Source organism: Balaenoptera ricei, chromosome 18 (genome assembly GCF_028023285.1).
Source record: "Balaenoptera ricei isolate mBalRic1 chromosome 18, mBalRic1.hap2, whole genome shotgun sequence".
NCBI classification, from domain to species: Eukaryota; Metazoa; Chordata; class Mammalia; order Artiodactyla; family Balaenopteridae; genus Balaenoptera; species Balaenoptera ricei.
In genome coordinates this window covers 72,257,724-72,282,541 of record NC_082656.1, presented here as the reverse complement: position 1 = coordinate 72,282,541, position 24,818 = coordinate 72,257,724, and the positions used below count along the sequence as shown (strand labels likewise).

The 24,818-nt window shown below is 41.0% G+C and overlaps 1 protein-coding gene across 11 annotated transcripts in view; it reads left to right on the top strand.

Moving 5' to 3' along the window:
• The window catches only part of DOCK9 (dedicator of cytokinesis 9), a 324,209-nt gene that overhangs the window by 288,796 nt on the left and 10,595 nt on the right, over positions 1–24,818 (top strand). For 6 of the 11 annotated variants that reach the window (XM_059903279.1, XM_059903274.1, XM_059903270.1 and 3 more), the window contains 9 exons: positions 1,405–1,518; positions 1,638–1,853; positions 3,335–3,392; positions 4,290–4,367; positions 5,610–5,716; positions 17,255–17,377; positions 17,949–18,062; positions 19,610–19,756; positions 22,416–22,626. In XM_059903279.1, the coding sequence (XP_059759262.1) occupies positions 1,405–1,518; positions 1,638–1,853; positions 3,335–3,392; positions 4,290–4,367; positions 5,610–5,716; positions 17,255–17,377; positions 17,949–18,062; positions 19,610–19,756; positions 22,416–22,626 (1,168 nt within the window). The remainder of the gene's footprint in view (positions 1–1,404; positions 1,519–1,637; positions 1,854–3,334; positions 3,393–4,289; positions 4,368–5,609; positions 5,717–17,254; positions 17,378–17,948; positions 18,063–19,609; positions 19,757–22,415; positions 22,627–24,818) is intronic. The other 5 variants (XM_059903276.1, XM_059903275.1, XM_059903272.1 and 2 more) reach the window with 1 other exon arrangement.

Genomic DNA, 24,818 nt, shown 5'->3' with positions numbered 1-24,818 from the left:
GCCCAGGATGTGTTTCTATTGGTAAATTGACATTTAAATGTCGAATCAATATTCGACTGACCGAAATTCCACTGAGTAAAGATTTATAGAACCTGTGAGAGGATACCTCATAGTAAACATCTTAGGTAAGACACAGAAAGCCCAAAGTGGCTCTTTTCTGTCTTCCTTCTGTTGACACACCTGCCATCCCTCCAGAGTTAAAGTGTCCCAAATTCTCTGCTCTGTGAACCAGGCCAGATACTGAAGATTCTTATATATTTTTGTAGACTTTCTTTTTCTACAGACACATATAGGAGCGCCTTCTCCGTCTCTGTACTTACTCTTTTTTTAAAAAACAAATGTTTATTGCTTGTAAACTGTGTGCTGGGATTCATGGATACAACCGTGAACAAAACAGGACCTCTCCTGGCCCTCACAGAGTGTCGTCTACTGGAGGACAGACAGACACTGAGGCCCTTGTGCCGTGTGCCCGGTCCCCTAACAGAGGAACTCGAGTGCCCCAGGGAGGGGACCAGGGGGCTTCCCCATGGGATGTGAAGCGTGAAGAGGGGTCGGGGTTGAGCATGTTCCAGGCCATGCGTGCACCATGGGAAAGGGACCATCCAGGGGACCAGAGAAGGTCCTTACAGTAGAGGTGAGAGTATGGGTGAGAACAAGTTGAGATGGCAACACTGTACATTTGGAGGGATCGCCTGGACTCCAGGCTGAGAATGGATCAAGGAGTCAAGGCCTTAGATCGGGAGACCGTGGGGAAACCATGATTAAATTTAGGCCAGAGAGGATGGTGTCCTGGGTCAGGCATGGTGAGGTTAGAAGGGAGAGGAGATTGAATTGACAATACTTAGTGATTGATTATACCTGGGTGTGGTGAAGGTAAAGGATGAGAAGGGGGAATGGGGGGAGGGGGATGGTCCACGGTTTAGCTGAGTAACTGGGTAAAGGCGGTGCTATTTATAGACCCCCAAAAAGACAGATTCCCCCACTGCATAGTTAATATGTACATGTTTTAATAATAAACGCAAAGGACAGTCCATTTACTGAATGTTTAGTACATATAAATTCAAGCCAAAAACCAAAGAGGTAAATAATGTCTTCCTTTTTATTAGAGAAAGTGATAGGTAAGTAACCATCCAAGTGATACGGGCTTATCTGATTCTCATTCCTCTACACTCTGCTGATTAGCATTTTGATGTGCAACCGAGATGCAAGGGTAGCAAAATCACCTTCTGGAATAATTCTTGGAAGGGGGAAGGTGACTCATACATTGTTTCCCACACTGGAGCGATCCTTGCTCGCAGCTTCCCCGTTGCCCCATCCCCGTGCACATCCTAACCGAAGCCAGGAGCTGAGCCTGGGGCGTCACTTGAAGGTGAATTGATGTGCTCACGTTTGTGTGTCCCTAAGGTCATTATTTCCGTCAGCCAGCTGATAGCAGACGTCGTTGGCATTGGGGGAACCAGATTCCAGCAGTCCTTGTCTATCATCAACAACTGTGCCAACAGTGACAGGCTGATCAAGGTGGGTGGCCCGGTCTTGTTCTGTGTTTTACCCCCAAAACTCCACCTCATCATCTGACATGTATGCAGACGGACAGAATGCAGCTGAAAGCCCCGTGTCCCCCTCCACCCTTGTTTCAGCACACCACCTTCTCCTCGGACGTGAAGGACCTGACCAAAAGGATCCGCACAGTTCTGATGGCCACGGCCCAGATGAAGGAGCACGAGAATGACCCCGAGATGCTGGTGGACCTCCAGTACAGCCTGGCCAAGTCCTACGCCAGCACCCCCGAGCTCCGGAAGACGTGGCTGGACAGCATGGCCCGGATCCATGTCAAAAACGGGGACCTGTCCGAGGTAGCCCCGCAAGCCTGTCAATCCGGGCTTTTGAGAAAACAAATTGTGTCCCATTCACTGAAGGAAGCCACTTCTGAGAAAAATTTCCCAGTAATTCAAAGAAGCCAGTTAAAAATATGTGATACTTTAAACAGTGTTGGGCTCGGGGTTCCTTCATGGTCATCTAAGCATTTTAACAATTCACAGCATCATAAGGGGATGTCTTCATCACAAAAGAGCATTGTTTGAAGGCTCTTAGAAAACATCCGTGCTCGCACAGGCGCCTGCTAGGTCAGGTGCACTCAGTTTCTGCGTCAAAACTCCTCTCTAGATCTAAAATTCAGCTATTTTATGATAAAATTAGATTTCCCTGTATCGAAGTCATGACAGGGCATTGCTTTTTCCTGTTTGAGGTAGTCAGTTTCTGTCTGTAGTCGTGGCAGGTGTCAGAGCTCCCTCGTGGACAGAGCTGCACAGTTCAATAAGCGACAGCATGGCGGGGGCAGAGGGGGAGTGTGGGCTCCAAGGCAGACTGGATCCCGGATCCAACATCGACTAACTCGGTGACCTTGAGCCAGTTCTTAACCCCTCTGTGTCTCTATGACATCATCTGTAAAATGGGGGAAATTAAGGAAAACAGTAGGCTGTAAGGTGGGTTGTATTCATGTTCCCATGAAAACTCTACTCAGGGTTCATGCCTGAGGCATTTAGGTATGATTAACAGTACTACCAAAGAAGTGTGCTTTTACTTTTAAACCTCTCTAACTGCTTAAATTAGTAAAATTGTGTTCTATATCTGAAAATTTTATGTAACTATTTTTACCTATGGATTATTCAAAGAGTCCATTCTGTTTGACCATAAGTTTAATCTAAAATACACATTAGCCATAATAAAAATGAATTACATACTGTTAGTAGTAGTAATTTTTTTATCATTCGGATAAGAACCAGGGCTCAGACATTGGAACCTTATGGTAGGTTCATTTCCAACAGCTATCTTTGATGTTTTGTAAACCATGGCAACTTGGTGAAAAGAATTTATTTTTATTTTTTCTTTTGTTTTAAGGTGTTTATAATGTTATCCATTTAACATAAAATAATATTTTCATTTAGAATTTTTGGAAAAAGTTATAACTTCATCTCTGAATCTAAGAATGTACATGCCTTTTCTTCAAATGATCCTCTTTTCCCTTTAAGAGAAATAATGGTGAAATTTTAGAGTAAGAAAAAATGCTTTTTAAAAATCTTTTATATTTAAATTTAATAATTTTAAATAGAAATAGGTCTTAGCAAATTTACTGCCATTTGTCTCAATTCAAAGTTTAAAAATTTCAATTTATTTGAATTGTTCTACTTTTTTCAAAAGGTAAGATGTCAGCCATTAGAAACACTAGTTGATGCCTTGAGATCTCATATAAGTACATATAGTCATTAGATTTCTGTTTGTGAGCATTGTGCCATGCTTTATAATTGGTGATTCTGAAACGTGTCTTTTGTTATAGGCAGCAATGTGCTATGTCCATGTCACAGCCCTGGTGGCAGAATATCTCACACGGAAAGGTAAGAAACGATTCCTGGGTTTTGTGAAATAAATATAAAATTGCACAAAGCAGCAAAGACAAGTGAGAGCCATTAAGAAAGATTTGGACGTGGGGGATTTCTGTGTGTGTGTGTATGTGTATGTGTACACTATATTCATTGTTTTATTCACTGGCGTGACATTTGCTTGATGTGGTAGGCACCGCAGAAATGCAAAACAAAAGTAGGTGGCATTTTGTCATATAACCTCTTACTAATAACTCCATATCGCAAAAACTAGTTAATGAGCTTGGCATCTGGGAGTCCCTGACCGGCCAATCTCCAGCTGAAAAGATTTTATTTTGCCTTAAGATAGTTCCCACCAGAACTGTTTATCAATCAAAAGGCAGCTGTAACAGGAGGTGATGAGACAGTATTTTCTGGAGCACAGCCCGGTCGGCTTTGCTGTGTGCGAAGGCAGCTTACAGGCTGGAAACCTTGCCGCCCCGTGGAAGGAGCTGGCAGGAGTGCGTGCCGCCCACCTGTGTGCTAAGTGCTTGTTCCCATGTTAGCAGGCCGCGAGTTCTGTCACGGCTCCTCTGGTTAAACACCAGTTGCTCGTTTCCACTTCAAATTTGAGAACACGGGGCTTTTAGAAAGGCCAGTTGTGTTCATGTGTGTACTGGAGCACGGCTGCACCAGATCTGGCTAATTCCTTCACAGTGTGAGGACTAACGTAAAACCACAGATGGCCAGGTCAGGGAATTTCTATCTTTCTGGTACAGCTGGCTCTTTGGAATGGAATTTAAGGGCATCTAGGCTTGTCATACGTCAGAGCTGGAAGGAGAAAGAAACCAGGGAGGGGCTCCGTATTCTCTTACTGCCAGCACGATTTCCTGTTGAGACCTTCTGTCGGGTAATACATCTCCTCACGTTTAGAAGCAGACCTAGCCCTCCAGCTGGAGCCGTCCTTCCTCCCCTCCAGCCACAGCATCTGCCAGAGGAGGCGCCGGGGAGGTGAGCTGAGAGTGGGCCGGCCGCCCCATCCCTGTGACACTCAGACGTGTGGGGTTTCTCTTTCAACTCTGCTGGGATGGACTTGGCTCTCCTTCCCTCCCTTCTTTTCCTGGCCTCTCTGGTTTGATGGCAGGCAAGGAGAAGAAAGCACTTTGGCCACCATTGTCGTTGTTCCACCAGAGCTGAGTTGTATTTTTAAATCTACTCTGTAGCCAAAAACATGGATGGTTGGATTTTATAATTTTGCTTTTTGTACACTCATGTATCCTCAAGCTCCCAGGTTAGTGCTTTGCATAGGGGAATCTTTGTCTCCATGAAACAAAAGCAAGGCGAAAGCTGGACATTGGCAGAGATGCTAGACAACCCATGAAGGGGCTGGAAACCTTGACCATGTGCAGCAAAAACATCTCTGACTTTAGGGTCCACTCTTTCAAGACTTGATTTCAAACTACTCTATGTTCCTTTTTTTCCTGAAACATGGGAGGTCTCAGTTCAGGTTTTGACTTTTGTTTTACTGTAAGCAGCAATCTCAGTAGAGTAGGAAGACATTTCAAGTCCTTCTTCACTTGATCGTTTTTGCCCAGCTGACATTGTCCAAGTGACATGAAACTTTCCCCAGTGACTCCATGGGAGGAAAGGCCTCTCCTTACCCCTCAGGCTGCTGACGTGGAACCAGCCAAGGCAGCCCCTCAGCTCACGGCTGCAGCCATCGAGTCACAACTTGGTAGACTGCTTCCTGCAGGAGAAGGGCGAGTTCTAATCTGAGTTCTGGGTTACCCCAGCCAGAGTGGGTGAGATGACAGCTGGAAGGAAACAGAGTTGTTTTTGAGTCTGTATTTCTCTGATTGGCTTTGGCTTCTTTATTTTTCTTGGTATCTGAGCATGGGTCATTTTACCAAATCAAACTATTGTTGTTATTACTTTGCTATTAATTTGATTCAATACCTATTTCAGTTTATTTAAGGATTACATACATTTTAATAAAGGTGGATGAAAAATAAAAAGGGATGAGAAAAATTAAAAAAATTGAGGGCGGTGAGGGTTAATTAAATATGAGGAAGCGAATGAAGGAAAGCACACAGTGGCGCCCAGGCTCCCCGTGGGAGTGCTGGCCTGAGACGCAAGAGATTTCAAGATCGGTCCTCGTTCAACCCAGAAACAAACAGGGCAGGAAGAACCCTCGCGGTTCATCCACTTTCAGGTTGATAGCTCCAACTGTCTCCCCTGCTCTCTCAATTCTAGGCATGTTTAGACAAGGATGCACAGCTTTCAGGGTGATCACCCCGAACATAGATGAGGAGGCCTCCATGATGGAAGACGTCGGCATGCAGGACGTCCACTTCAACGAGGTGAGTGCCGCGGCCCGCCAGGGCTCCGGTCACCCCCGTGTCTCGGGTGCTGCCGTTCACCCGCCCCTGCACCAAACTGGGATTTCCTGTCTGCAGCTGCTGTGTACACACTTCACTCTAAGATAATTCTCCAGAACACTGAAACTGAACAGTGAAAGCTTCTGCCATTCCCATTTCCAGGAACTCCTCCTTTTCTCTGGAGAGAATTTGAGGAGCTAGTTAATAGTGAAGTGAGGCTGAGAGCTTGAACACTTGTGGTAAAAGGTCCAGTATTTTGAATCATAAAGTTTCTCATTCTTTGCAGCAGTTAATTTCTCTGGTTCCTGGGTTTTATAGCTGTTTTAATCTGACTTTTAGATCAGTGTCTCCAACACAAGACGTCTCTCCGATGTCCCCAAACATGCAAGGCCATGAGAGGCCAGACTGGGCTCAGGGGCAGAGCAGCCCCTGTCCAGGCCCCCAGTTCCCTGCCCCCCACTTGAGTGCTGTCAGCCAGGGTCTGTGCACCATGAGTAGATAAGACCACCCTTGCCCACCCTCCATAGAGACCAGAAAGTTTGACTTTAGATCAATTGTAGCAATTTTTGCAAGTTTCTTGCCAAAACAGGATCACCCTGCAGCCACTTAAAATCTGAAACTAGAGAGTTCTGAGATACAACTAGGAATTTGAACAAATGCCGATTTTCTGTGTGCGTTTCCTGAATTTTCCTCTTCTGTGAATATCTGCCAGAAGAGCTCTTCATGTGTGCCTGCCTCCCCTCAGCTAGAACAAAATGAAACAGTCAAGGGAATGCTTTTTAATCCTGTCCATCTTTTAAGGAAAGATAAAGTTTTCTGTTTCTTCATGTGGAGAGAAAGAACAGAGAAAGGAGTAAACGTCTTCTGCCTCTGTTATACTTGTGTTTATGATGTGGAAGTCCTGCAGTTAATATCAGGACTTTTGATCATGTTCATGCTGGTAAGCGGGGCCCATGAGCAAACATCCTCCATGACATTGACCATCCATGAATCAGCAATTCTCAAAGTGTGGTCCTGGGGTCCCCGAGACCCTTTCAGGAAGTCTTGGAGGTCCTTACTTTTCCAATTGAATGTCTCTGTGAGGCTGGATTTTCTTTGTCTACATCACCCAGAACAACATATTGAAGAGATTGAATGCAGAAGCAGAGACAGGAATCCAGGCTTCTCCTATGAAGTCAGACATCAGAGTTGCAAAAAATGTAAAACAGTGCCACTCTTCTCCTTAATTTTTTTTTTGAAAATATTATTTTTTCATTAAAAGTGTTATTTTCATTAACATGTAATAGGTTTATTATCTTAGTTTAAAGTAATAAATCTTTTTACTTTTTTTTCAGTTTTCACTCCTAATATTGTAACTATTGAGAGATAACACTCATATATATAAAAGTTCTCAGCTATTTTTAAAGAATTCTCAATAATGTTTATGCTACATAAAGGGACCTTAAGCCTCAAAGGTTTAAGAACCACTGCCAAAAATTGTCTAGTCTCAAATGACCCTCTAAATTAAAAATTAACTGTGAGAAAGGCTAATATATTGAGTGATTTCACATTTAAAAATTAAAATAATTTTAACCAAAATACATAAAGTTCTCTAAGTATTCTGAAGGGGAAAAAAAAAAACCAGTTGGTTATTACATGGTCTTAACAGTTCAGCGGTTTCTCCACCTTGAAATGCCTGGCCCAATGGTAATTTTTCATTTTTTACTCTGATGTGTGTGCCTGTCCCTTAGGCAACAAGGCCCGCACGCTCTTGGCTTTGAACTCCTCGCTTCAAGGAGGGTTTGCACTGGACTTTTTCCTGAAAAGAGGCTTGAACGCATTGTTTCCTTGGAGAAACCACCCTTGTCCCCTGCTGCCCAGTCAGTCCTCCGGAGCGCAGCACTTTGTTTAGATTCGATAAGGAAAACAGCAATGCCAAGAACAACTAAAGATTCGAAAGTAAACAGTTCTGAGTAACCTGTCCTCAGGAATGATAACATGAAGTTCAGGTTTGCTCATCAGATTAAGTAGTAGGCTGGAATAGTCTCTGCAGCCTAGGGAATGAGCCCTGTGAAATCAAGGGCAGACTTGATTGGGGAGATTTGTGGATGGCACCCACTCTGAGTAATAACTGAACATGTGACAGGGATAACTTTATCAGTTATTTTCAGAATATGGATTTTCCACCCTGTCCTTGAAGCGTAAAGTTGGTAAATCTTTAACAACGTCCATAGTACACAATGATCTATCCTGATTAGGATGTGGCACAGGGGGTTGTAAAGCCCCAAGCAAGCCCTGCACATTAAAAGTGAAACTAGCCAGCAGTGAAAAAAGAACGTGTTCCAAAAGTCACGAAAGCAGAAACTGCCACGTAGTTTTTGCTTTGGCTCTCAAGATGTTTCAAGAAAAAGTGAAAGTCGAATATCTCTGCCAGAGAAGGAGTTTTGGGGAAAGCTGATGGGAATAGGTGTAGAACAATAGTTTAATAAAAATCATTGCCCTTTTAATGTGCATTATTAGATACATTTAAATGTCTAAGATGCTCTCCTAACATGATTTTAGAGGCACTACCTAAAAATGCACAATTCTCCTAGGAGGAGACCTCAGATGAGTTTTTATTGGTAGCAATCCATCTTCCTTGACTCTGATCTAAAGAGCGAACTCCCCCGCAGCTGCTTTTGATTAAAGAGAAACATTCCATTCCTGTTTACATTTTGTTTCACAAATTGGAGCCTATGCAGATTGAAGAATTCTGAGTTTCCTATGGTATCAAAATTACATGCAGCCCATGTTGTTTTGAGATCCCTCCCTCATTATCCCATACAGGCAGGGTCCTAGAAGGAAATAGGTAGCACTCTCAGAAATTGAAGCAAGTCTAACAAAGGGACTATTTTGAAAAGTTTGATCAGGGTTTAGGGAAACCAGCAAGGAATATTGCAGAACCCTGGAGGTTAGCCACAGCTGGGTTGCCACTGTCGACCTGTGGGCTAAGGGAGCGGGGAGAGAGAAACTACACAGAGGGGCCACCTGCCCCGGCTCAGTCCCGGCATGGGGACAGGGAGGGAGGCACCCCCTCCCCACAGTCTCCTTCTGTCCACCAGTCTCCTGCTGGCCTTCCACTGGCTGAGCCCAGCAGGCAGGCCAGCAGTCCTGGTGCGTCGGCCCGCATGGCACAGAGCAAGGGAGGAACGGGGCCAAAAGGGACTGTAGTGGGGAAATGGAAAATACAGTCCATCCTCATTATTTGCCCAGTTGCTAAAATTTCTTTGTTACCCCAGAATCAGCATGCACTGAGGTGCTTTTGCAGTCATTTGGGGACATGGCACAAAGCAGCAAAAAATTTGAGACCACACGTTCCCATCTGAGGCTGAACAGGCAACACTCTGTCTCCTTGTTTCAGCTCGTGCCGTAAACGGGGGTCCTTCTCTGGCCCCCTAGCATGGTGCTGAAGTGCTGTCCAGTGTTCCTGAGCTCAGGAAGGTGATGTGCCTTACAGAGAAAATACTTGTCAGATAAGCTCTGTTCAGGCAGCAGTTAACAGTGCTTTGGGTCGTGGGTTCAATATTAATGAATCAACAATATGTACTAAATGAGGTGTCTTTAAACAGAAACACACATAAAACAAGGTTATGTACTAATCAGTTGTCAAAAATTTTGTAACCAGAGGCTCTCTGGAGCCTAATCCTGTATTCCCCCAAGAAGGGGATGTTCCGTGTTCACAAATTCAGTGTTGGTGGTGACCATAGAACATAACCACAGCAAATAATGAGGAGCGACTGTATTTGGCACACTAAGTGTTGTTTCACAGACCAGCAACGGTGAGTTTCACCAGGCAGGTCACTGACTTGTATTAGCCAAACTGCATCTATTCAGAAATAACAAACATAAAATGTTTATACCTACAGAACATCCCAAGAGAGAGTTATCAACAAAACACATTCTGTGGTTCCTCTGTTTACATCTCATCCAAGCCTGGCAATTTTCTGTAACCCTGTAGAGTGGTCTAAGCATCTACTTCTCCTTGACCGAGAGTGCTCTTAGAACCATAAAAGTTATATAGCATATCTTCGCTTTTATCTCGAAAACAGTAGCAGTAGGGAGCGTGGCCCATGGAACTTGTCTGACTGCTCTACCTTGTCTCATACCAGGACATATTGCCCTGCTTCTTGTTGCAAATATTTCCTAAGCTTCCTTATGCTGGAGAGACAAGGGTGAGCATGATGTGGTCCCTGCCCCAGCACACAACACTGCTTCTGATGCTTTCTTGCCATTGAGGAGAAACACCTAAACCATGGTCCCTTAGAATCTGAATTGAAAGTTGTCTCAGTTCTTTGTGGCTTAGAAATTTCTACATTTACATGTGTTGATTCGCTCCGTAAACTAGCTGTGTGCCATGTGCCAGCTCAGTGATATATGAGGGAGGTGCCTGTCTTAGAAAGTTTGACCTAGTGTACTAGTCCTCACGCTTTAGTGTGCTTAAAAATTACTTAGATTCCTGTTACAAATATAGATTCCCATTCTAACCCACCCCCACCCATCCCCAGATTTAGTTGGGTGACTGTAGCACCTGGGAATCTGTATTTTAACAAGCATCCCAGGTGATTATTCTGATACAAAGGATCTTCGACTGTATCTTGAGAAACGATAATATAGTGGAAATGTGAATGATGCCATGATGTACGCCATTGCCCGAGCCAGGTCACATGCTTACGGTTATTCCCAAATGGTAGATAAAAGAGACAGCTAGCTTCATAAGAAAGGTTAAATTAAATCAGTCAATCCTAAGATGGGGCAAATATTATTTAAGTGAAAAAATTTTAAATACCCTGCAAATACACAGGCTCATAATGCATTTTCAAGCACACACACGTGCCCATGCACAGCATTAGTGAGCTATTTCCACAGACAGGTGCTCGGTGCCCTCAATTGCATGTCTGTGGCACACCTAAAAATGACTGGTTAATTACATTTTAAACAGCTTCCTGAATGGCTTACGAGCTTAGTGTACCGAGATCTTTTTAAGTCTAGTCTAATATCATAAAATGTATATGTTCCAGGTGCATAAAGCTAATTGAGGGTTTTTTTTTTCCCCGACCAGTAATTACTTATAGTTCTTTGCGTGTATTGACAATTTAGAAAAAAATAACTTGGCATTTAGATTTTAAACAAGGGGGAAAACTATCAGACTTTCTGTATGATCGCCTTTCAAGGTCACCACTCTCTGACCACTGTCAGTATAAGTTCTCGTTTTCAAGTGATTGCTGAGAATTCAAAGTAAATTAATACGTGGAATTTCTGTTGAGAATATTATTCATATATGCCCCGATGTTTAGTTACTATGATGTCTTAGTTTTTATGACTCTTTATAATTTTGTCTTGACATATGGTCTCTCAAACTTAGCTGTCTATGATTGCTGGTTATTTCTGTTCAAAGAATTGTTACTTGATGCACCAGCTGTAAACGTCTAGGTATAGAGTTGACATTAGCTTGAATAATTTACCTTACCAAATTAAGCTTTGATGCTCAGTAATCCATACTCTACCTTTATGAGAGAAGGACTTAACCTTTTTAAAAAATAAAAGCCATTTTTAATTTGTTATTGGGTAAAATCTCTACTCTGCTTTTTATAGTATACATTACCATTTTCTACAATAAAAAGTGATATTCAGACTGATACACTATAGATCCTGAATGCCTCCTGAATCAAAAGAAAAGATAAAATAATGTCCAGTAGCATATATAGGTTGATGATGTATTATTTCCTAATTCTTAATTACCATCAAATTGTGATACTTATTTCATAATTATTTACTAAGCTCTATTCACTTTATGAAACATTACTGTTTTCCAACCATTCTGGGAAGTGTCCCTGGTTGAAGTCTATTTTTTTGTGCCAAATATGGCAGAGTTTTCCATAGTGAACTGAATTGTCCATGGTATTGATATGCCACATGAATTCAGGTTTCATCGTTATTAAACTTTCCTTGTGTTTCTGGTTTGACAAATGAGTAAAAGTAGTATTCAAATCTTAGTCTCACAATTAGGAGCATTTGGCCCAGGAGATTACTCATAAACTCTATGTGTTATATATTTAAGTGACTAAATCTAGAACCATTCAAAACGTACCCGAAAGGCTGCTATACGCAGACACCTTATGAGGATAGACAGAACATCATTTTAAAATCAAGTAACATCTTCCTTATATAATACTTCCTTGTTGTGATAGTGGATGTATGTCTGTGTGCATTTTCATTTCTCATAAAATTATCTATATTCAATTATTCATTTATTTTTAGCAACCTTTGAGTGTGGCTGTTTAATCTGTATATTTAATCTTTCCACCTCCCCGACCTCATCTCTTTGCCCTGTTTGACTCAGATTTTATACTCTAGCCCTCAGACTACTTATAAATTTCTCACACACCATGCTGCCGTCTCTCCCATGTCTCTGCCCGGGCTGTTCCCACTCCCTGGAATGTCTCCCCCCTCTTCCTTGCTATTCCCACCTTTCACCTTCACCTCACTAACTCCTGATGATGTGTAAGACTCAGTCAGTCATCACTTTTCTGCAACCTTCCATGGCCCCCCATCCCCCATCACCGGATAGGTGCTGCTCCTGTCTGCATCCCTGATTCCCTGCGCATTTATCAGCACACTCACCACCATCTTTTGTAGTCTCTTTATGGATCTGCATAGAGATCTGAGCTTTATGAGCAGGAAGTGCTCTCTTCACTTGGTTCTTGGCCTCCCCAGGACTCGCTCAGAGACACACAGACTACTGTTAAGTCAGTAAATGCCTACTGCTCTCAGTTCAGAGTGTCTACCCTTCTGACTTGCAGTTTGGCACGTATTTGAAATCACTGTGGTTTTCTCTGTCCTCAGTATCTCAACATGCACGTCAAATCTCTTCCAGTTGGTGGTCATGGGTCTCTAGTCCATCAGTTCTAGCTGCTTCGAAGGACAACCTCTCTGTGTCTTTGAGGGCCTCCTCCTCAAAGCCAGTTTCATGTATACCACATAACCTGATAAACTATAACCTGATAAACTATCCCAAACCCACCCCCACCCCACGTTTAGTAAAAATCTACAGAGCCATTTTTATAAATTACAGAAACTTAAATTTTATTTATATAGATTTGTTTTATAAACCCAGTGTCGAGCACAGTGCCTTGTATGTAGTAGCTTCTTGGTAAAATGTGTGAATGAATGAATGAAAGAATCAAGTTAATGATGTGGTAGTGACTGTGCCTGGTTATAACAGTTATAACTCTTTGAGAAGAATGTTCAATTTTCTATGAGATTATATTAAAGTTACTCTAGAGTCTTATTGTGCTGTAACTGCTAGGCATGGAGTTAAGAAACTTTAGGTCTCTCTGATCCCATCCACAATAAATAGGGTGTCATCATTGTGTATTTACATCTACAGTGTGAACCATACTATAGTTTGAACAAAACCCAGTAGTGAGAAAAGAAGGGGCCAAATGAGTAGTCTGTAAGTTAAACCTAAGAATAGCTTTAAGATGGGTAAATTTCCATGCCTTGACTATTTTGTTATCAGAAGAATTCCTTGGTTGTACAGCATTCTCATCCCTGATGGGAAATTGGGTCTTCTCAGAATTTGTTCACCTCTGCTATAGTCCCACAGCATCACTGAGAATGAAGATGCTCGATAAATACCCAGTGCAGTGTCTGTGATCTAAGATATGTAAGAATTGCAAGGCTTTGATAAAGGACTCGTTTCCCTACGGTGAAGGACGGCTATTAGTAATATTGTTATATTACTAACAAAAATACAGATCGATTCATTCATCCAAGAAATTCTTGTCTACCACATATGTATATGGCACTGTGGGATATTACATTACCCAGTAGAAGTAAGATATCATTTTTCAAAAATTAGTACAAAGTAGAAAGTGATGATTGAAAAAGAGAGATTTGTTTAACTGGCCTGTTAATTACATATAGCATTTAGTTTTCAGAGCATTTTAATGGGTAAAATTTTATTTGATCATCACAACTGCCAAATTAGATTAGACCTTTATTACCTTCCCAGTTTTACAAATATGCTAAAGTAAGTACATTGACACTGACACTATACAAGTTTTATTTTTATGCTTTTCTTTTATGTAGATTTGTATAATCAGAGAAGCATGAGAAGAATCATAAAATTTTGTCATATTTAACCTGGATAGATTCTCCATTGGAAAAGATTTGAGACAAAACTAAGAGAAAACGGAGAGAGGTTTTGCAACTTCATAATACAAATGCACAGAGAAAAGATATGGTGTTAGGACCTTTACTGACTTTTTTCTTTGTCTATAGCTGTTAGGATAATTACTACATATTCTGGCTTCAGTGTTTGCACTTAATGAGACCTACAATAAAAGTATGAGACAACTGATGCACCTCTTTATAAGCATTGGTACAGAGTTTAGTCACACAGATGACAGTTTTATGATTTGTATGTTGTAAATATGACATAGGAATTAAATGTCTTGCTTTAAAGATGGTTTGTTTAAGTCAGTTTGGTAGTATTTTTTGGTAAATTGATTCACAACTGCTTTTAAAATGTTTATTTTCTTTGGACCTATAAACCATAGACATTAGGACTATAATGAAACATTAGGCTGGTAATGAAAAACACAGGTCCTGCCCTTCATTTACAGAACTATGGAGGATACAAACATATTAAAAGGCAACTATAAAAGCCTTAAAAAATATATTAGCAAATTTAATCTAGCAGTATATAAATAAGAGGAATATATTGTGACTAAGTGATGTTTACCCTGACAATGCACCGTTGGTCCAACCCTGTAAAAACCAATTAATTCACCATATTAACAGAATAAATAAGGAAAGTCTTATGACCATCTTAATAGATGCAGAAAAATCATTTGAAAAAATTCAATATCCATTCATGAGTTTAAAAAAGAATCCTAGGAGTAGAAAGGAACTTCTTCAAGAAAAAAGATTATCTACAAAAAACCTACAGCTAACATCATACTTTATGGTGAAAGACTGAATGCTTTCCCCCTAAAATTGGGAACAAGACAAGAATACCTGCTTTACCACTCCTATTTGACATTGTGCTGCAGGTTCTAGCCAGTGCAGTAAGGTAAGAAAAAGAAATAAAACTGCATATATTGACATAAGATGCAGTTGTCTTTTGTGACAGAAGTAACCCGAAAGAATTTACAAGAGAAGTTACTAAAACTGAATTTAGCAAGATCATAGGACATAAGATCAGTGTACAAAAATCAATCAACCTTCACGCTTAGAGATTCTTATACCATAGTTTCACCGTGTTGTTAACAATTATTTTGTATAATTCCTACAAACAGGTATGCTGGATGACTTTAAATCTTACTCAAATAAAGGCCTTTACTCCAAAAAAAAAAATCATCAAAATTAAAAAACAGTACTGTTTATAAAAGCATCAAAAACCTTGGAAAATTAGGTATAAATATGTAGAGATTTGTATGCTAAAAACTACCAAACACTGATGAAAGAAATCAAAGAAGTCCTAAATAAGTGGAGCGAAAGACTCAGTATTTTTAAGATGTCAATTCTCCCTAAATTGATTTATAGATTCAAAGCAATCCTAATTGAACTCCCATCTGGAGTTCTGGTAGAAATTGATAAACAGATTCTAAAATTTATATGGACAAGCAAAGGAACTAGACTAGCCAAAACAATTTTGAAAAAGTTGGAAGAGCCATGCTATCTGATTTCAAGATAAAGCAGTGGTTCTCAGCTAGGGATGATTTTGCCCCCTTTCTCCCAGGGAACATTTGGCTGTGTCTGGAAAGGTTTTTTAATGTCACAATTTGGAAAAAGGGGGAAGGGTGGTGCTACTGCTACTGGCATCTAGTGGGTAAAGGCTAAGAATGCTGCTAAACATCCTATAATGCATAGGACAGCCCCCCAGAAAAAAGAGTTATCTGGCCCAAAATATTGTTCATGTCACTGTGGAGAAAGCCTTCTGTAAAGCTACAGTAGTGATCAAGACGGTGTGATATTGGCACAAAGACAGACACATCTATCAATGGAACAAAGTAGAGAAGCCAGAAATAGACCCACACACGTATGGTCAGTTGATTTTTGACAAAAATTCAAAGGCACTTCAATGGTGAAAAGACCGTCTTTCATCAAATGGTGTTGGAACAACTGGACATTCATATGGGAAAAGAAAGTTGACCCATACTTTACACTGTATTCAAAAATAACTCAAAGGATCATAGACTTAAATGTGAAATATAAAACTATAAAACTTCTGGAAGAAAACATAGGAGATAATCTTTGTGAACTTGATACAGATCTCTTAGATGTAATGTATAAAGCACAATCCAGAAAATAAAAACTTGATAAATGGAGCTTCACCAAAATTTAAAACATCTGCTCTTCAAAAGACACTGTTAAGAAAATCCAGAGACAAGCTACAGATTGGGAGAAAATCATAAATCACTTTTATGCAAAATATATAAAGAACTCTCAAAACCCAATAATAAGAAAATAACCCAGTAGAAGAAGAGTGAGGAAAAGATTTGAATAGGTACTTCACCAAATCTATATAGATGACAAATAAGCACATGAAGTTTACTCAACCTCATTAATGAAACCCTACTCCAATGGGCTTAAATAAAGGTCGAATAAATTGGCTCCCATTAGGAAATTCCACAGAGGATTGACACATCAATCTGAATGTTTAACAAAGTGGTAAAAGATACAGTTACTTTGGAAGGGAGGAGGAGCTCTCCACTCTGTTAATAGGGCAGACAGGCCCCTGGCTGGCCATGGGATGGATGCCAGCCCCAGTCAAGCTACCTGCTTGACTGGGGCTGGCATGTCCAGTCTGCTGAGAGCATCTGTCCCAGCATTCCCAGCAAGGGTCCTAGAATTCACCCTGATTGGCCAGTTTAGGTCACATGATGAAGCAATGATTGGCCAGAAAATAGATTTATGCTGGTTAGTTTAAACCTGAGACACTTGTCCCAGCCCTTGAGTCATAGTGTTAGCTTCTTCCAGAGTTCAAGGGCTTTAATGGAGGCAGGGTGACTGCCCAAACTTCAGTAGATAGACATTTTGAAAGGAAAAGGGAAAGAATGTTGGTGAGGCAGGCGTAGTGCCTACCGCAGTCCATTACTGAGTCGCTCTAAGATGTTTGAATTGGTTTGAAGTCATGCTTAGTGACTTTCCATGTCTCAGCATTGTCGTCGTTCCTCAGAAAGGAAGAAAATCTAAAGTATATTTAGAAAAAGAAAACTAAGAACAAAAATCGAGAGCATGTGTGAAACCATCAATTTCAATTTTCTTCCATGCATTTAACTATTACACAGTCACACAATGTGACCCTTCGTTTCTGTTTGTAAACATGATTGGAAAATAGCTCATTAAAAAAAAGAACTTGGAGGTTAGTGTTTAAAAATATTACATATTTTGAAATTTTATGGCCGTCTTAACCATTTATGTATTCTGCAAGGAACACAATGCCAGTTTCCCTGTAACACTCTTTCCTGGCCGGGGGCCTTCTTCTTTGATCAGGACGTGCTCATGGAGCTCCTGGAACAGTGTGCAGACGGACTCTGGAAGGCCGAGCGCTATGAGCTGATTGCCGACATTTATAAGCTCATCATCCCCATCTACGAGAAGCGGAGGGATTTTGAGGTATCTGAGTGGTTTGTTTTCTCCCGTTTGAGAGGACAGTGGAGTGACACACATCCCCAGACATTCCTATATGCAGAGAGCGCAAGCAGGCCATTTGAGCAATGACCTCTGACCCTCCACGTGACACTGGCGGTCGCCACCCTCAGAGCCATCAGGTGTCACACCTCTACCCAGACCTCAAATCTCAAACGACAAGGGTTGGGAATTCTGGCACTCCACCTACGTGGGAAAACAGTGACCCTTTCATCCTTCCTGGGCTGGGGAGGCCATCCAGTTTCTCTTAGCTAAGGAATGGAGTAGGAAAAGCAAAGACTACAAACATCATCAGAGGACTGAACTGGCTTACCGCACTGGAAATCCAGTGGGTCTTCAAGGTGCAGGATGGCCCTCTGGGTAGAAAACGAAACAGTTGGATAATGATCACTACAGTTGTGCTGTCAAAATGCATTCTTGATTTTGTTTGAAACTCAAGTCCAACGAATTTTCACCTATATTGTATCATTTCATTGTTATTTTAAAATAATTCTACTAGTTGCAAGTGGGAAGAAATGGGTTTCGTTCTGCTTTCCAGAGGCTGGCCCATCTGTATGATACACTGCACCGAGCCTACAGCAAGGTGACCGAGGTCATGCACTCAGGCCGAAGGCTTCTGGGGACATACTTCCGAGTAGCCTTCTTCGGACAGGTGAGCCTCCTCTCTGTTCTCGAGGCCGTCTCAAGTCCTTTTTTTCTTGTTTAAACTCTATATACCAAGTGGTATTTTGTAAATTTTCTGTTTTCTAGAAATGCTAATTTGATGAATTTGTCATGTTTAGTATGGTTCTTATCTGCCTCAGTAGTAAACTTTCTGCCTTTTTTTCTTTCTTCCTGTCTTTTCTTTATTACTTTCTTAAGGCAGCGGTAAGTTCTCCTTCCATAAGATATTCTTAGCGGCATCTTTGGTACTTCAGTGTGGTTTGCAAGTTTCCTTTTCAAGTCTGTATGTATATCTGTCCAGTCATTACAAACTCCAAAACAAAATTAACATTTTATTCCATTTACAGAAATAAATCACCTGTTCCCTTACACGTCTATACTGCATGTTTTAAACCAAAATTAAGACTTTCTGGTTTCCTTTGTCCCTGTGCTTCTCTGTCTTTTATAATACAATATCTCTGCAAGTAGATTTACCATTGTAATATTTCAGAACCCTTTAGAAAAGGGGTCATTTAAATTTAACTGAAAGTTTAACCTCCAAGTCTCTAACATGATTAAATAGTATAAATTACAATCCATTTATTCAGGGTGTGTGGTTTTCTATGAGCATTATATAACCTTCAATTTATCCTGTTATTTATTGTCTTTTATAACTTTATAGCAATACCAGTTTACAGACAGTGAAACAGATGTGGAGGTAATTACAGTAAATGCTTAAAAAGCAAGTAATGTAGTGAAATTACTGCATCTAAACTCCTAGTTTGATGTGGGTGTTTTTTGTTTCATGTTAGCCTGCATTTTTTTCTTTTATATACTGTGTTTTTTGCACCATTTTCTCTCTTTTATTTTAGATGAGAATTTTTTTTTTAATTTATTTCAAATATTAACCCCAATCCGGGCTTTTTAGTTTTCAACCTTTTTCACTTCCCATGCAATACTTAGCCTTCTTGTATCGAGACATGATTGGTGCTAAAACAGATGATGACTGGTGATAATGAAAATATTTCCTGATCTTATGCTACAGCCCTTTAATGTTTGTCTCATCAGGAAGACAAAATAGAATTTACACCAACTTCACATAACTTTTGCCAGACCAGAATGCTTCCCTTTATGCCGTAAAATCCCAAGTAAACGGCAGAGATCAGGAGAAGGGATGTGTGTGCGTTTCTGAGGGCTGCGGATAGCAGGCTGTTGAGTCATGTCTTAGTGAGTTCTGCTCCTTGGGAATGTGAAACAGGCTTGAATCCCATGATTAGACTTCACCAAGGGAACACAGTCTTGAATCCCCAATCTTTCATTTCCCTCAACACTTAATGACAGCATTCTTGGATGAGTTTGCAATTTTGTGTTTCGCCTTTACCTTGCACCCAGACCTCACATTATTATCATTTTCCTTCCTATTCGGAAAGCGTGATTTTGTTTTTAGAATCATTCCCTTTTTTGTTGTTGTTAACGCCTGTAACAAAAGAATCCTTCCTGGGTGGTAAGCCTTGGGCTTATATTTGGGGATAGCTCTAATTGTGCTTTATGTCACAGGGATTCTTTGAAGATGAAGATGGAAAGGAGTATATCTACAAGGAACCCAAACTCACGCCTCTGTCAGAAATTTCTCAGAGACTCCTTAAACTTTACTCAGATAAATTTGGTTCTGAAAACGTCAAAATGATACAAGATTCTGGCAAGGTATGACTATGCTTGGAAATGTATTATAGCAATATAATATTGTTTTTTTATGTATGATTGATCATATATTATATATTTATAAATGTGGTAGAAAAAAGAGGACCCAGGAAAAAGTTAAGAATAGTTGGCCTTGAGTGGCAAGTGTATTTTTTTTTCTTAATAGCTTTCTGTGCGTCCCAGGTGTCTTTCATTAAGCAAACCTTTATTTCATAATTTTAAAGATACTGTTTTACACAATAATTAACATCTGAAGGGATATCCTGTTTTTAGTCCAGCTATTTAGAAACTCTGTGAGAGCAGGGTCCTAGGTTCTGTTTGTCACTGTAGTTTTTGCTTGCACTTAGCACAGTGCCTGGTATGTTACTTGACACTCTGACTGATTGTTTGATATATGGACAGATGGATGGGCAGACAGAGAGACCAAGGAATGAACTAATTAGCCAGCCCATTTGTAGGAATGAGATCTACTTTCTACTTAGAGAGGCTGTCCTCTGCTGTATTTCTCCCATGAAAACCCTTTCTGAACGTACACGTTTTTCCTATATGTTTTTGTGTTCCGCTGTCTTCAGGACATCTCCCGAGAGATGGGATCCCTTTGCTTTCTGAAACTCAGGCCAAGATAGAACTTCTGTACGTTCTGCTGTCTTACTGCCGTGTCCTCACATGGAGGAAGGGGTGAAGGAGCTCTGTGGGGTCCCTTTTATAAGGGCACTAATCCCATTCATGAAGGCTCTACCCTCCTGACCTAATCACCTCCTGCCTCCTAATACCATCACATTGAAGGTTAAGATTTCTGCATGAGAATTTTGGGGGAACGCAGACATTAAGTCTATCACAACAGGCTTTTGCAGGGTGATCTGACTCCCCCTGTTGTTGCCCCTCTCCATGGGAACTTGGAGTAGAACTTTCTCTCCCAAGTCAGGAAGTACATCTCCATGCACCTGCCTTCCAGATATTCATTAAACTCATCCACTGCTGTTCTGTCCTCTCTTCTTGGTCCTTGCTGGTTAATTCTATACTGTCATTTTAATAGAGTTGCACAAAGGAAAAGGGACAAACATACATTGTTGGTCCATTTTTAGCTAGAAACCTCAACACAACTTAAGACCTACTTCCTTTCTAGACCAAATCACTCAGGTCCAACTTGCCTTTTTCTCTGAAACCAAAACCTTTGTCTGGATCAAGTTGTGGCTTTAACCTTAACAACCTTCTGTCAAGGTTCTCACGCATTGGTTCTTCTTGCCCTTTTGATATGTGGTCCTTGATGCAGCAGCTGAAAGATGTCCTAGACCACCTTCTCTTCCTCAAACACCAGTCCTTTATTCCTTCTGCTGATGCACACATACAAGTTTGAAAGTGAAAACTAGGGAAACACCACTGAAAAATAGGCAAGAATCGTCATTTCCTCTGCTTTTAAATTGTTTCTACTAAAGAAAGTTAAGTCTAAGAGGTTTGAATACAATTATAGTGATTGGCCAGATGGCCTTTTCTAAAAGAAAAATAACTCATGACTATGTATTTTCTGAACTTCCAGAGTTTAAGGCACTTGCACATCTGTTTTTCATGTTTCTTCACACACGTCTCTGTTAAGAGAACAGTGGTGCATGATAATTTTGGACCAGTAAACCCATCTTGATCTCAGTTGTTTGCCCTTATTCCAGGATTGTCTCCAAATTCTCTGTATGGTCATTTCTTTCATGTCCCCTTTTATTGCTCTAGAAGCTTAAAAACAAGATGTGCAAAGTTGATTTGTCTCCCTAATATATTAACTTTTGTTTTTGTATGGAAAGTGCCTATGTTTAATTTTCTAGCATGTCACAGAAGTTAGAGCACCACGAGGTCTAGCCGTGTAGTTTTAAAAGCATTCATATGCTGAGTCTGTCAGGAACTAAATTTATAATCCGAGCAGTCTTAGATTAGTCTGTACCTGTATTAAATTAATTCATCTACATCTGTTTATTTCTAATCTATCTACAGATTAATTATGATTTGGGGACCTAGGCTTTAAACATTATTAGTAAAATAAACATTTCTGTCTCTAAGCCAAATATGTAAAAATACAGCTTAGAAAATAATCAGAGGAATCCAGACGAGGAGTCATTCCACACAAAAACTAGTATGATGTCTTCAAAAAAGTCAATGTCATGGAAAAAAAATAGTCTAGATTAAACAAGACTAAGGAGACATAACTAAATGTAAAATGCAATCATTGATTAGATTCTGGTTCAAACACAAATAGCTATAAATAATATTGAGAAATTCATCTCAACTTGGTATAGTTGGCACTATTAGGAAATTAGTGTTAATTTTGTTACATATGATGATGTATTGTGGTTATAGAGGAGAATATCCTCATGTTTAGGAGATGCTGGCTCAAGTGTCATGATGTGAACCACTTACTTTGAGATGCTTCAGCTAAAAAAAAGTCTACATATACGTGTGTGTGTGTGAATAGACACATATAAACAAATATAGCCAAGTATTAGCAATCGTTCTCAGTGGTGGGTATGTGGGTGTTCGTTGTACTATTTTTTTCAAACTTTTCTGAAATTTCCCAAAACTTTTACTAACACGAAGTGGAAAAACACAGCTTCGGCATGCTTTGGAGGAGTCCTTTCAATAGCAATAGCTATCTTCCATTTCCTTTATGCATTTAAAGGTCAACCCTAAGGATCTGGATTCCAAGTATGCGTATATCCAGGTGACTCATGTGATCCCATTCTTTGATGAGAAGGAATTGCAAGAAAGAAAAACGGAGTTTGAGAGATCTCACAACATTCGCCGCTTCATGTTTGAGATGCCCTTCACCCAGACTGGGAAAAGGCAGGGCGGCGTCGAGGAGCAGTGCAAACGGCGCACCATACTGACAGGTACAGTCTCCCTGGCCCCTTTGTTTAAGAATCACACCCAGACATCAGCCCAGATGTCAAGATAAAGAGCCCTCCAGAAGGGATCCAGAAGCATCTAGAATTGGAAGGGCCCTTCGAGCTTAGTTAACTTTCCTTACATATCCGTTTCAGCTTAACGTGTATGTAATGCTTGCTTTCGAATACTCATGACATTTTTCTATTTACCTATTTGTATTTTATTCTTCCACCAGACCAGAAGTTCATATCCAATGTCAGGTTAACTTACCCTTTTTAGAATCTGGTGAAAACAGCTCAGAATGCTTTTGCACACAATTTCAAGTGATTTGCAGACTCTCTAGACCCATGGCCCCCCCAGGTCAAGAACCCCCACACACAGTGCTGCATCTGTGTCATGGGAAGAGACCCCTTACACACCAGCATGAGCCTGCTCAGAGATTCTAGGTGGGGTGAATAAATGGGACATGAGGCTGGACCCCACCCACCTAGTCTCTGAGTGGCTGGCCAACTTCAGCTTGGGCACCTCCAGTACCAGCAAGCTCACTGCATTCACAGGCTGCCCATTCAGCTGTGCCAGAGTGTTAATGGATCCTTTGGCACTGCCTAGCCATTGATCACCCACCCCCAGAGCTATGCTGTGCATTATCTCCCTGTTCCTGACAAGTGTAGAGTCATCTTGGGAGTGATTTCTACCTTCTTTAGGGGAGCTTGACTCCATCGCTCTTAGGGTTAGGGTCAGCAAATGACGGGTAACCTGAAATAAAACGCTTTCTTGACTTAAAAAAAAATTGATGAGGAGGCTGTTGAGAATGCCAGTTGTGTCTATATCTGCTATTGAAGGACATTTTTCAAAGAGTGGCCACACTTAAGTCGAACCTGGAAAGCACCCGCTGCTTGTCCAGCAGTGGATGTTGTCAAGTGTTCCGCCTGGGCGGGAACAGGGATCATTATAATAGTCAGTGAAAGGAGCACTGAGGATGGCGTGTTTCAGGTGGGGCTCCACCCTCGCCACTGGACAGTACACTTTAAGTGGGTGAACTGTGTGGTGTGTGATTTATGTCTCAGTAAAGCTGTTAACAGGGAAGGAATATGGTTCATAATGAAATAGCTCAGAACAGCATATTGCACAGGATTTTTCACCGTTCTTATGAGGGAACTGAGATAAAAGTTAAAATACAAAAAAACCCCCCCAAAACCCTACATTCTTAAAGAAGGAGTCTCTGCTCCTGCTTTTAGAATAATAAGATAACATGTAAGGCACAAACAATATTGGCCTCTAAAACATGAGCCCCTCCCCATAGGTAAATGAATTGTTTTTCTAATGGACACAGGAGCAAATTCTTACTAAGCAAAATAACTGCATTTCTAGGTGGAGTCATTTGATGAGAATTACCAGCTTACCACGTTTATCTCTACAGCTGTGATGACCTCAGATCAGTGCTTATCGAAGGTTGTTCCTGGAAACATCAGCAGCATCAGCCTCACCTGGGAACTTGTTAGAAATGCAGATTCTTGGGCTCCACCCAGACCTTCTGAATCGAGGACTCTCGGGGTGGGGCCCAGATGGTTGTGCTTAACCAAGCCTTCCAGGTGATTGTGATGCCACTCAAGTTTGAGAACTGCTGATTTAAATAAACCTAGCTCACTGACGAGTCAAGGTCAGGATTTTTTATTAGGATTATTCTGCTCGGGTAGCATACTGATTCATAAACAGTTACCACGAGGTGCTTTCCCTGGCCAGTTTCCCGCTTTGTCACAGAAATGGTTTTGATTAGATAACGGGCTAGAGCAAAGCTCTGTACCTGCCAGAGCAGAGGGGACAAAGAGTAACCCCACTGCAGAGAGAGGCAAAGTAGACACAGGGGCTGTTGGCTTGGGAAATAACCACCTTGAGAAGGTGTGGGCAGTGCAGAGCCTGGGCCTGGGTCCTGTAGACCCAGTCACATCCTCACTGTGTGACCTTGGGCAGGTCACTTAACCTCTCTGCACCTTAGTTTTTCATCTGTAAAAAGAGATTTGTACTATCCATCTGGTGTCAAAGAATTCTGTAAATTATGCCCAGGTGGGGAAAGAATGTACTTCATTTTGCCACATCTCACCCACCATTGAGCTCCTTGCCTTTTGAGGTTGGTGATGAGCAAAAGGAGATTATAATACAACACAACACCAAAAAGGGGTGCAGTTTTTGCCCTGAA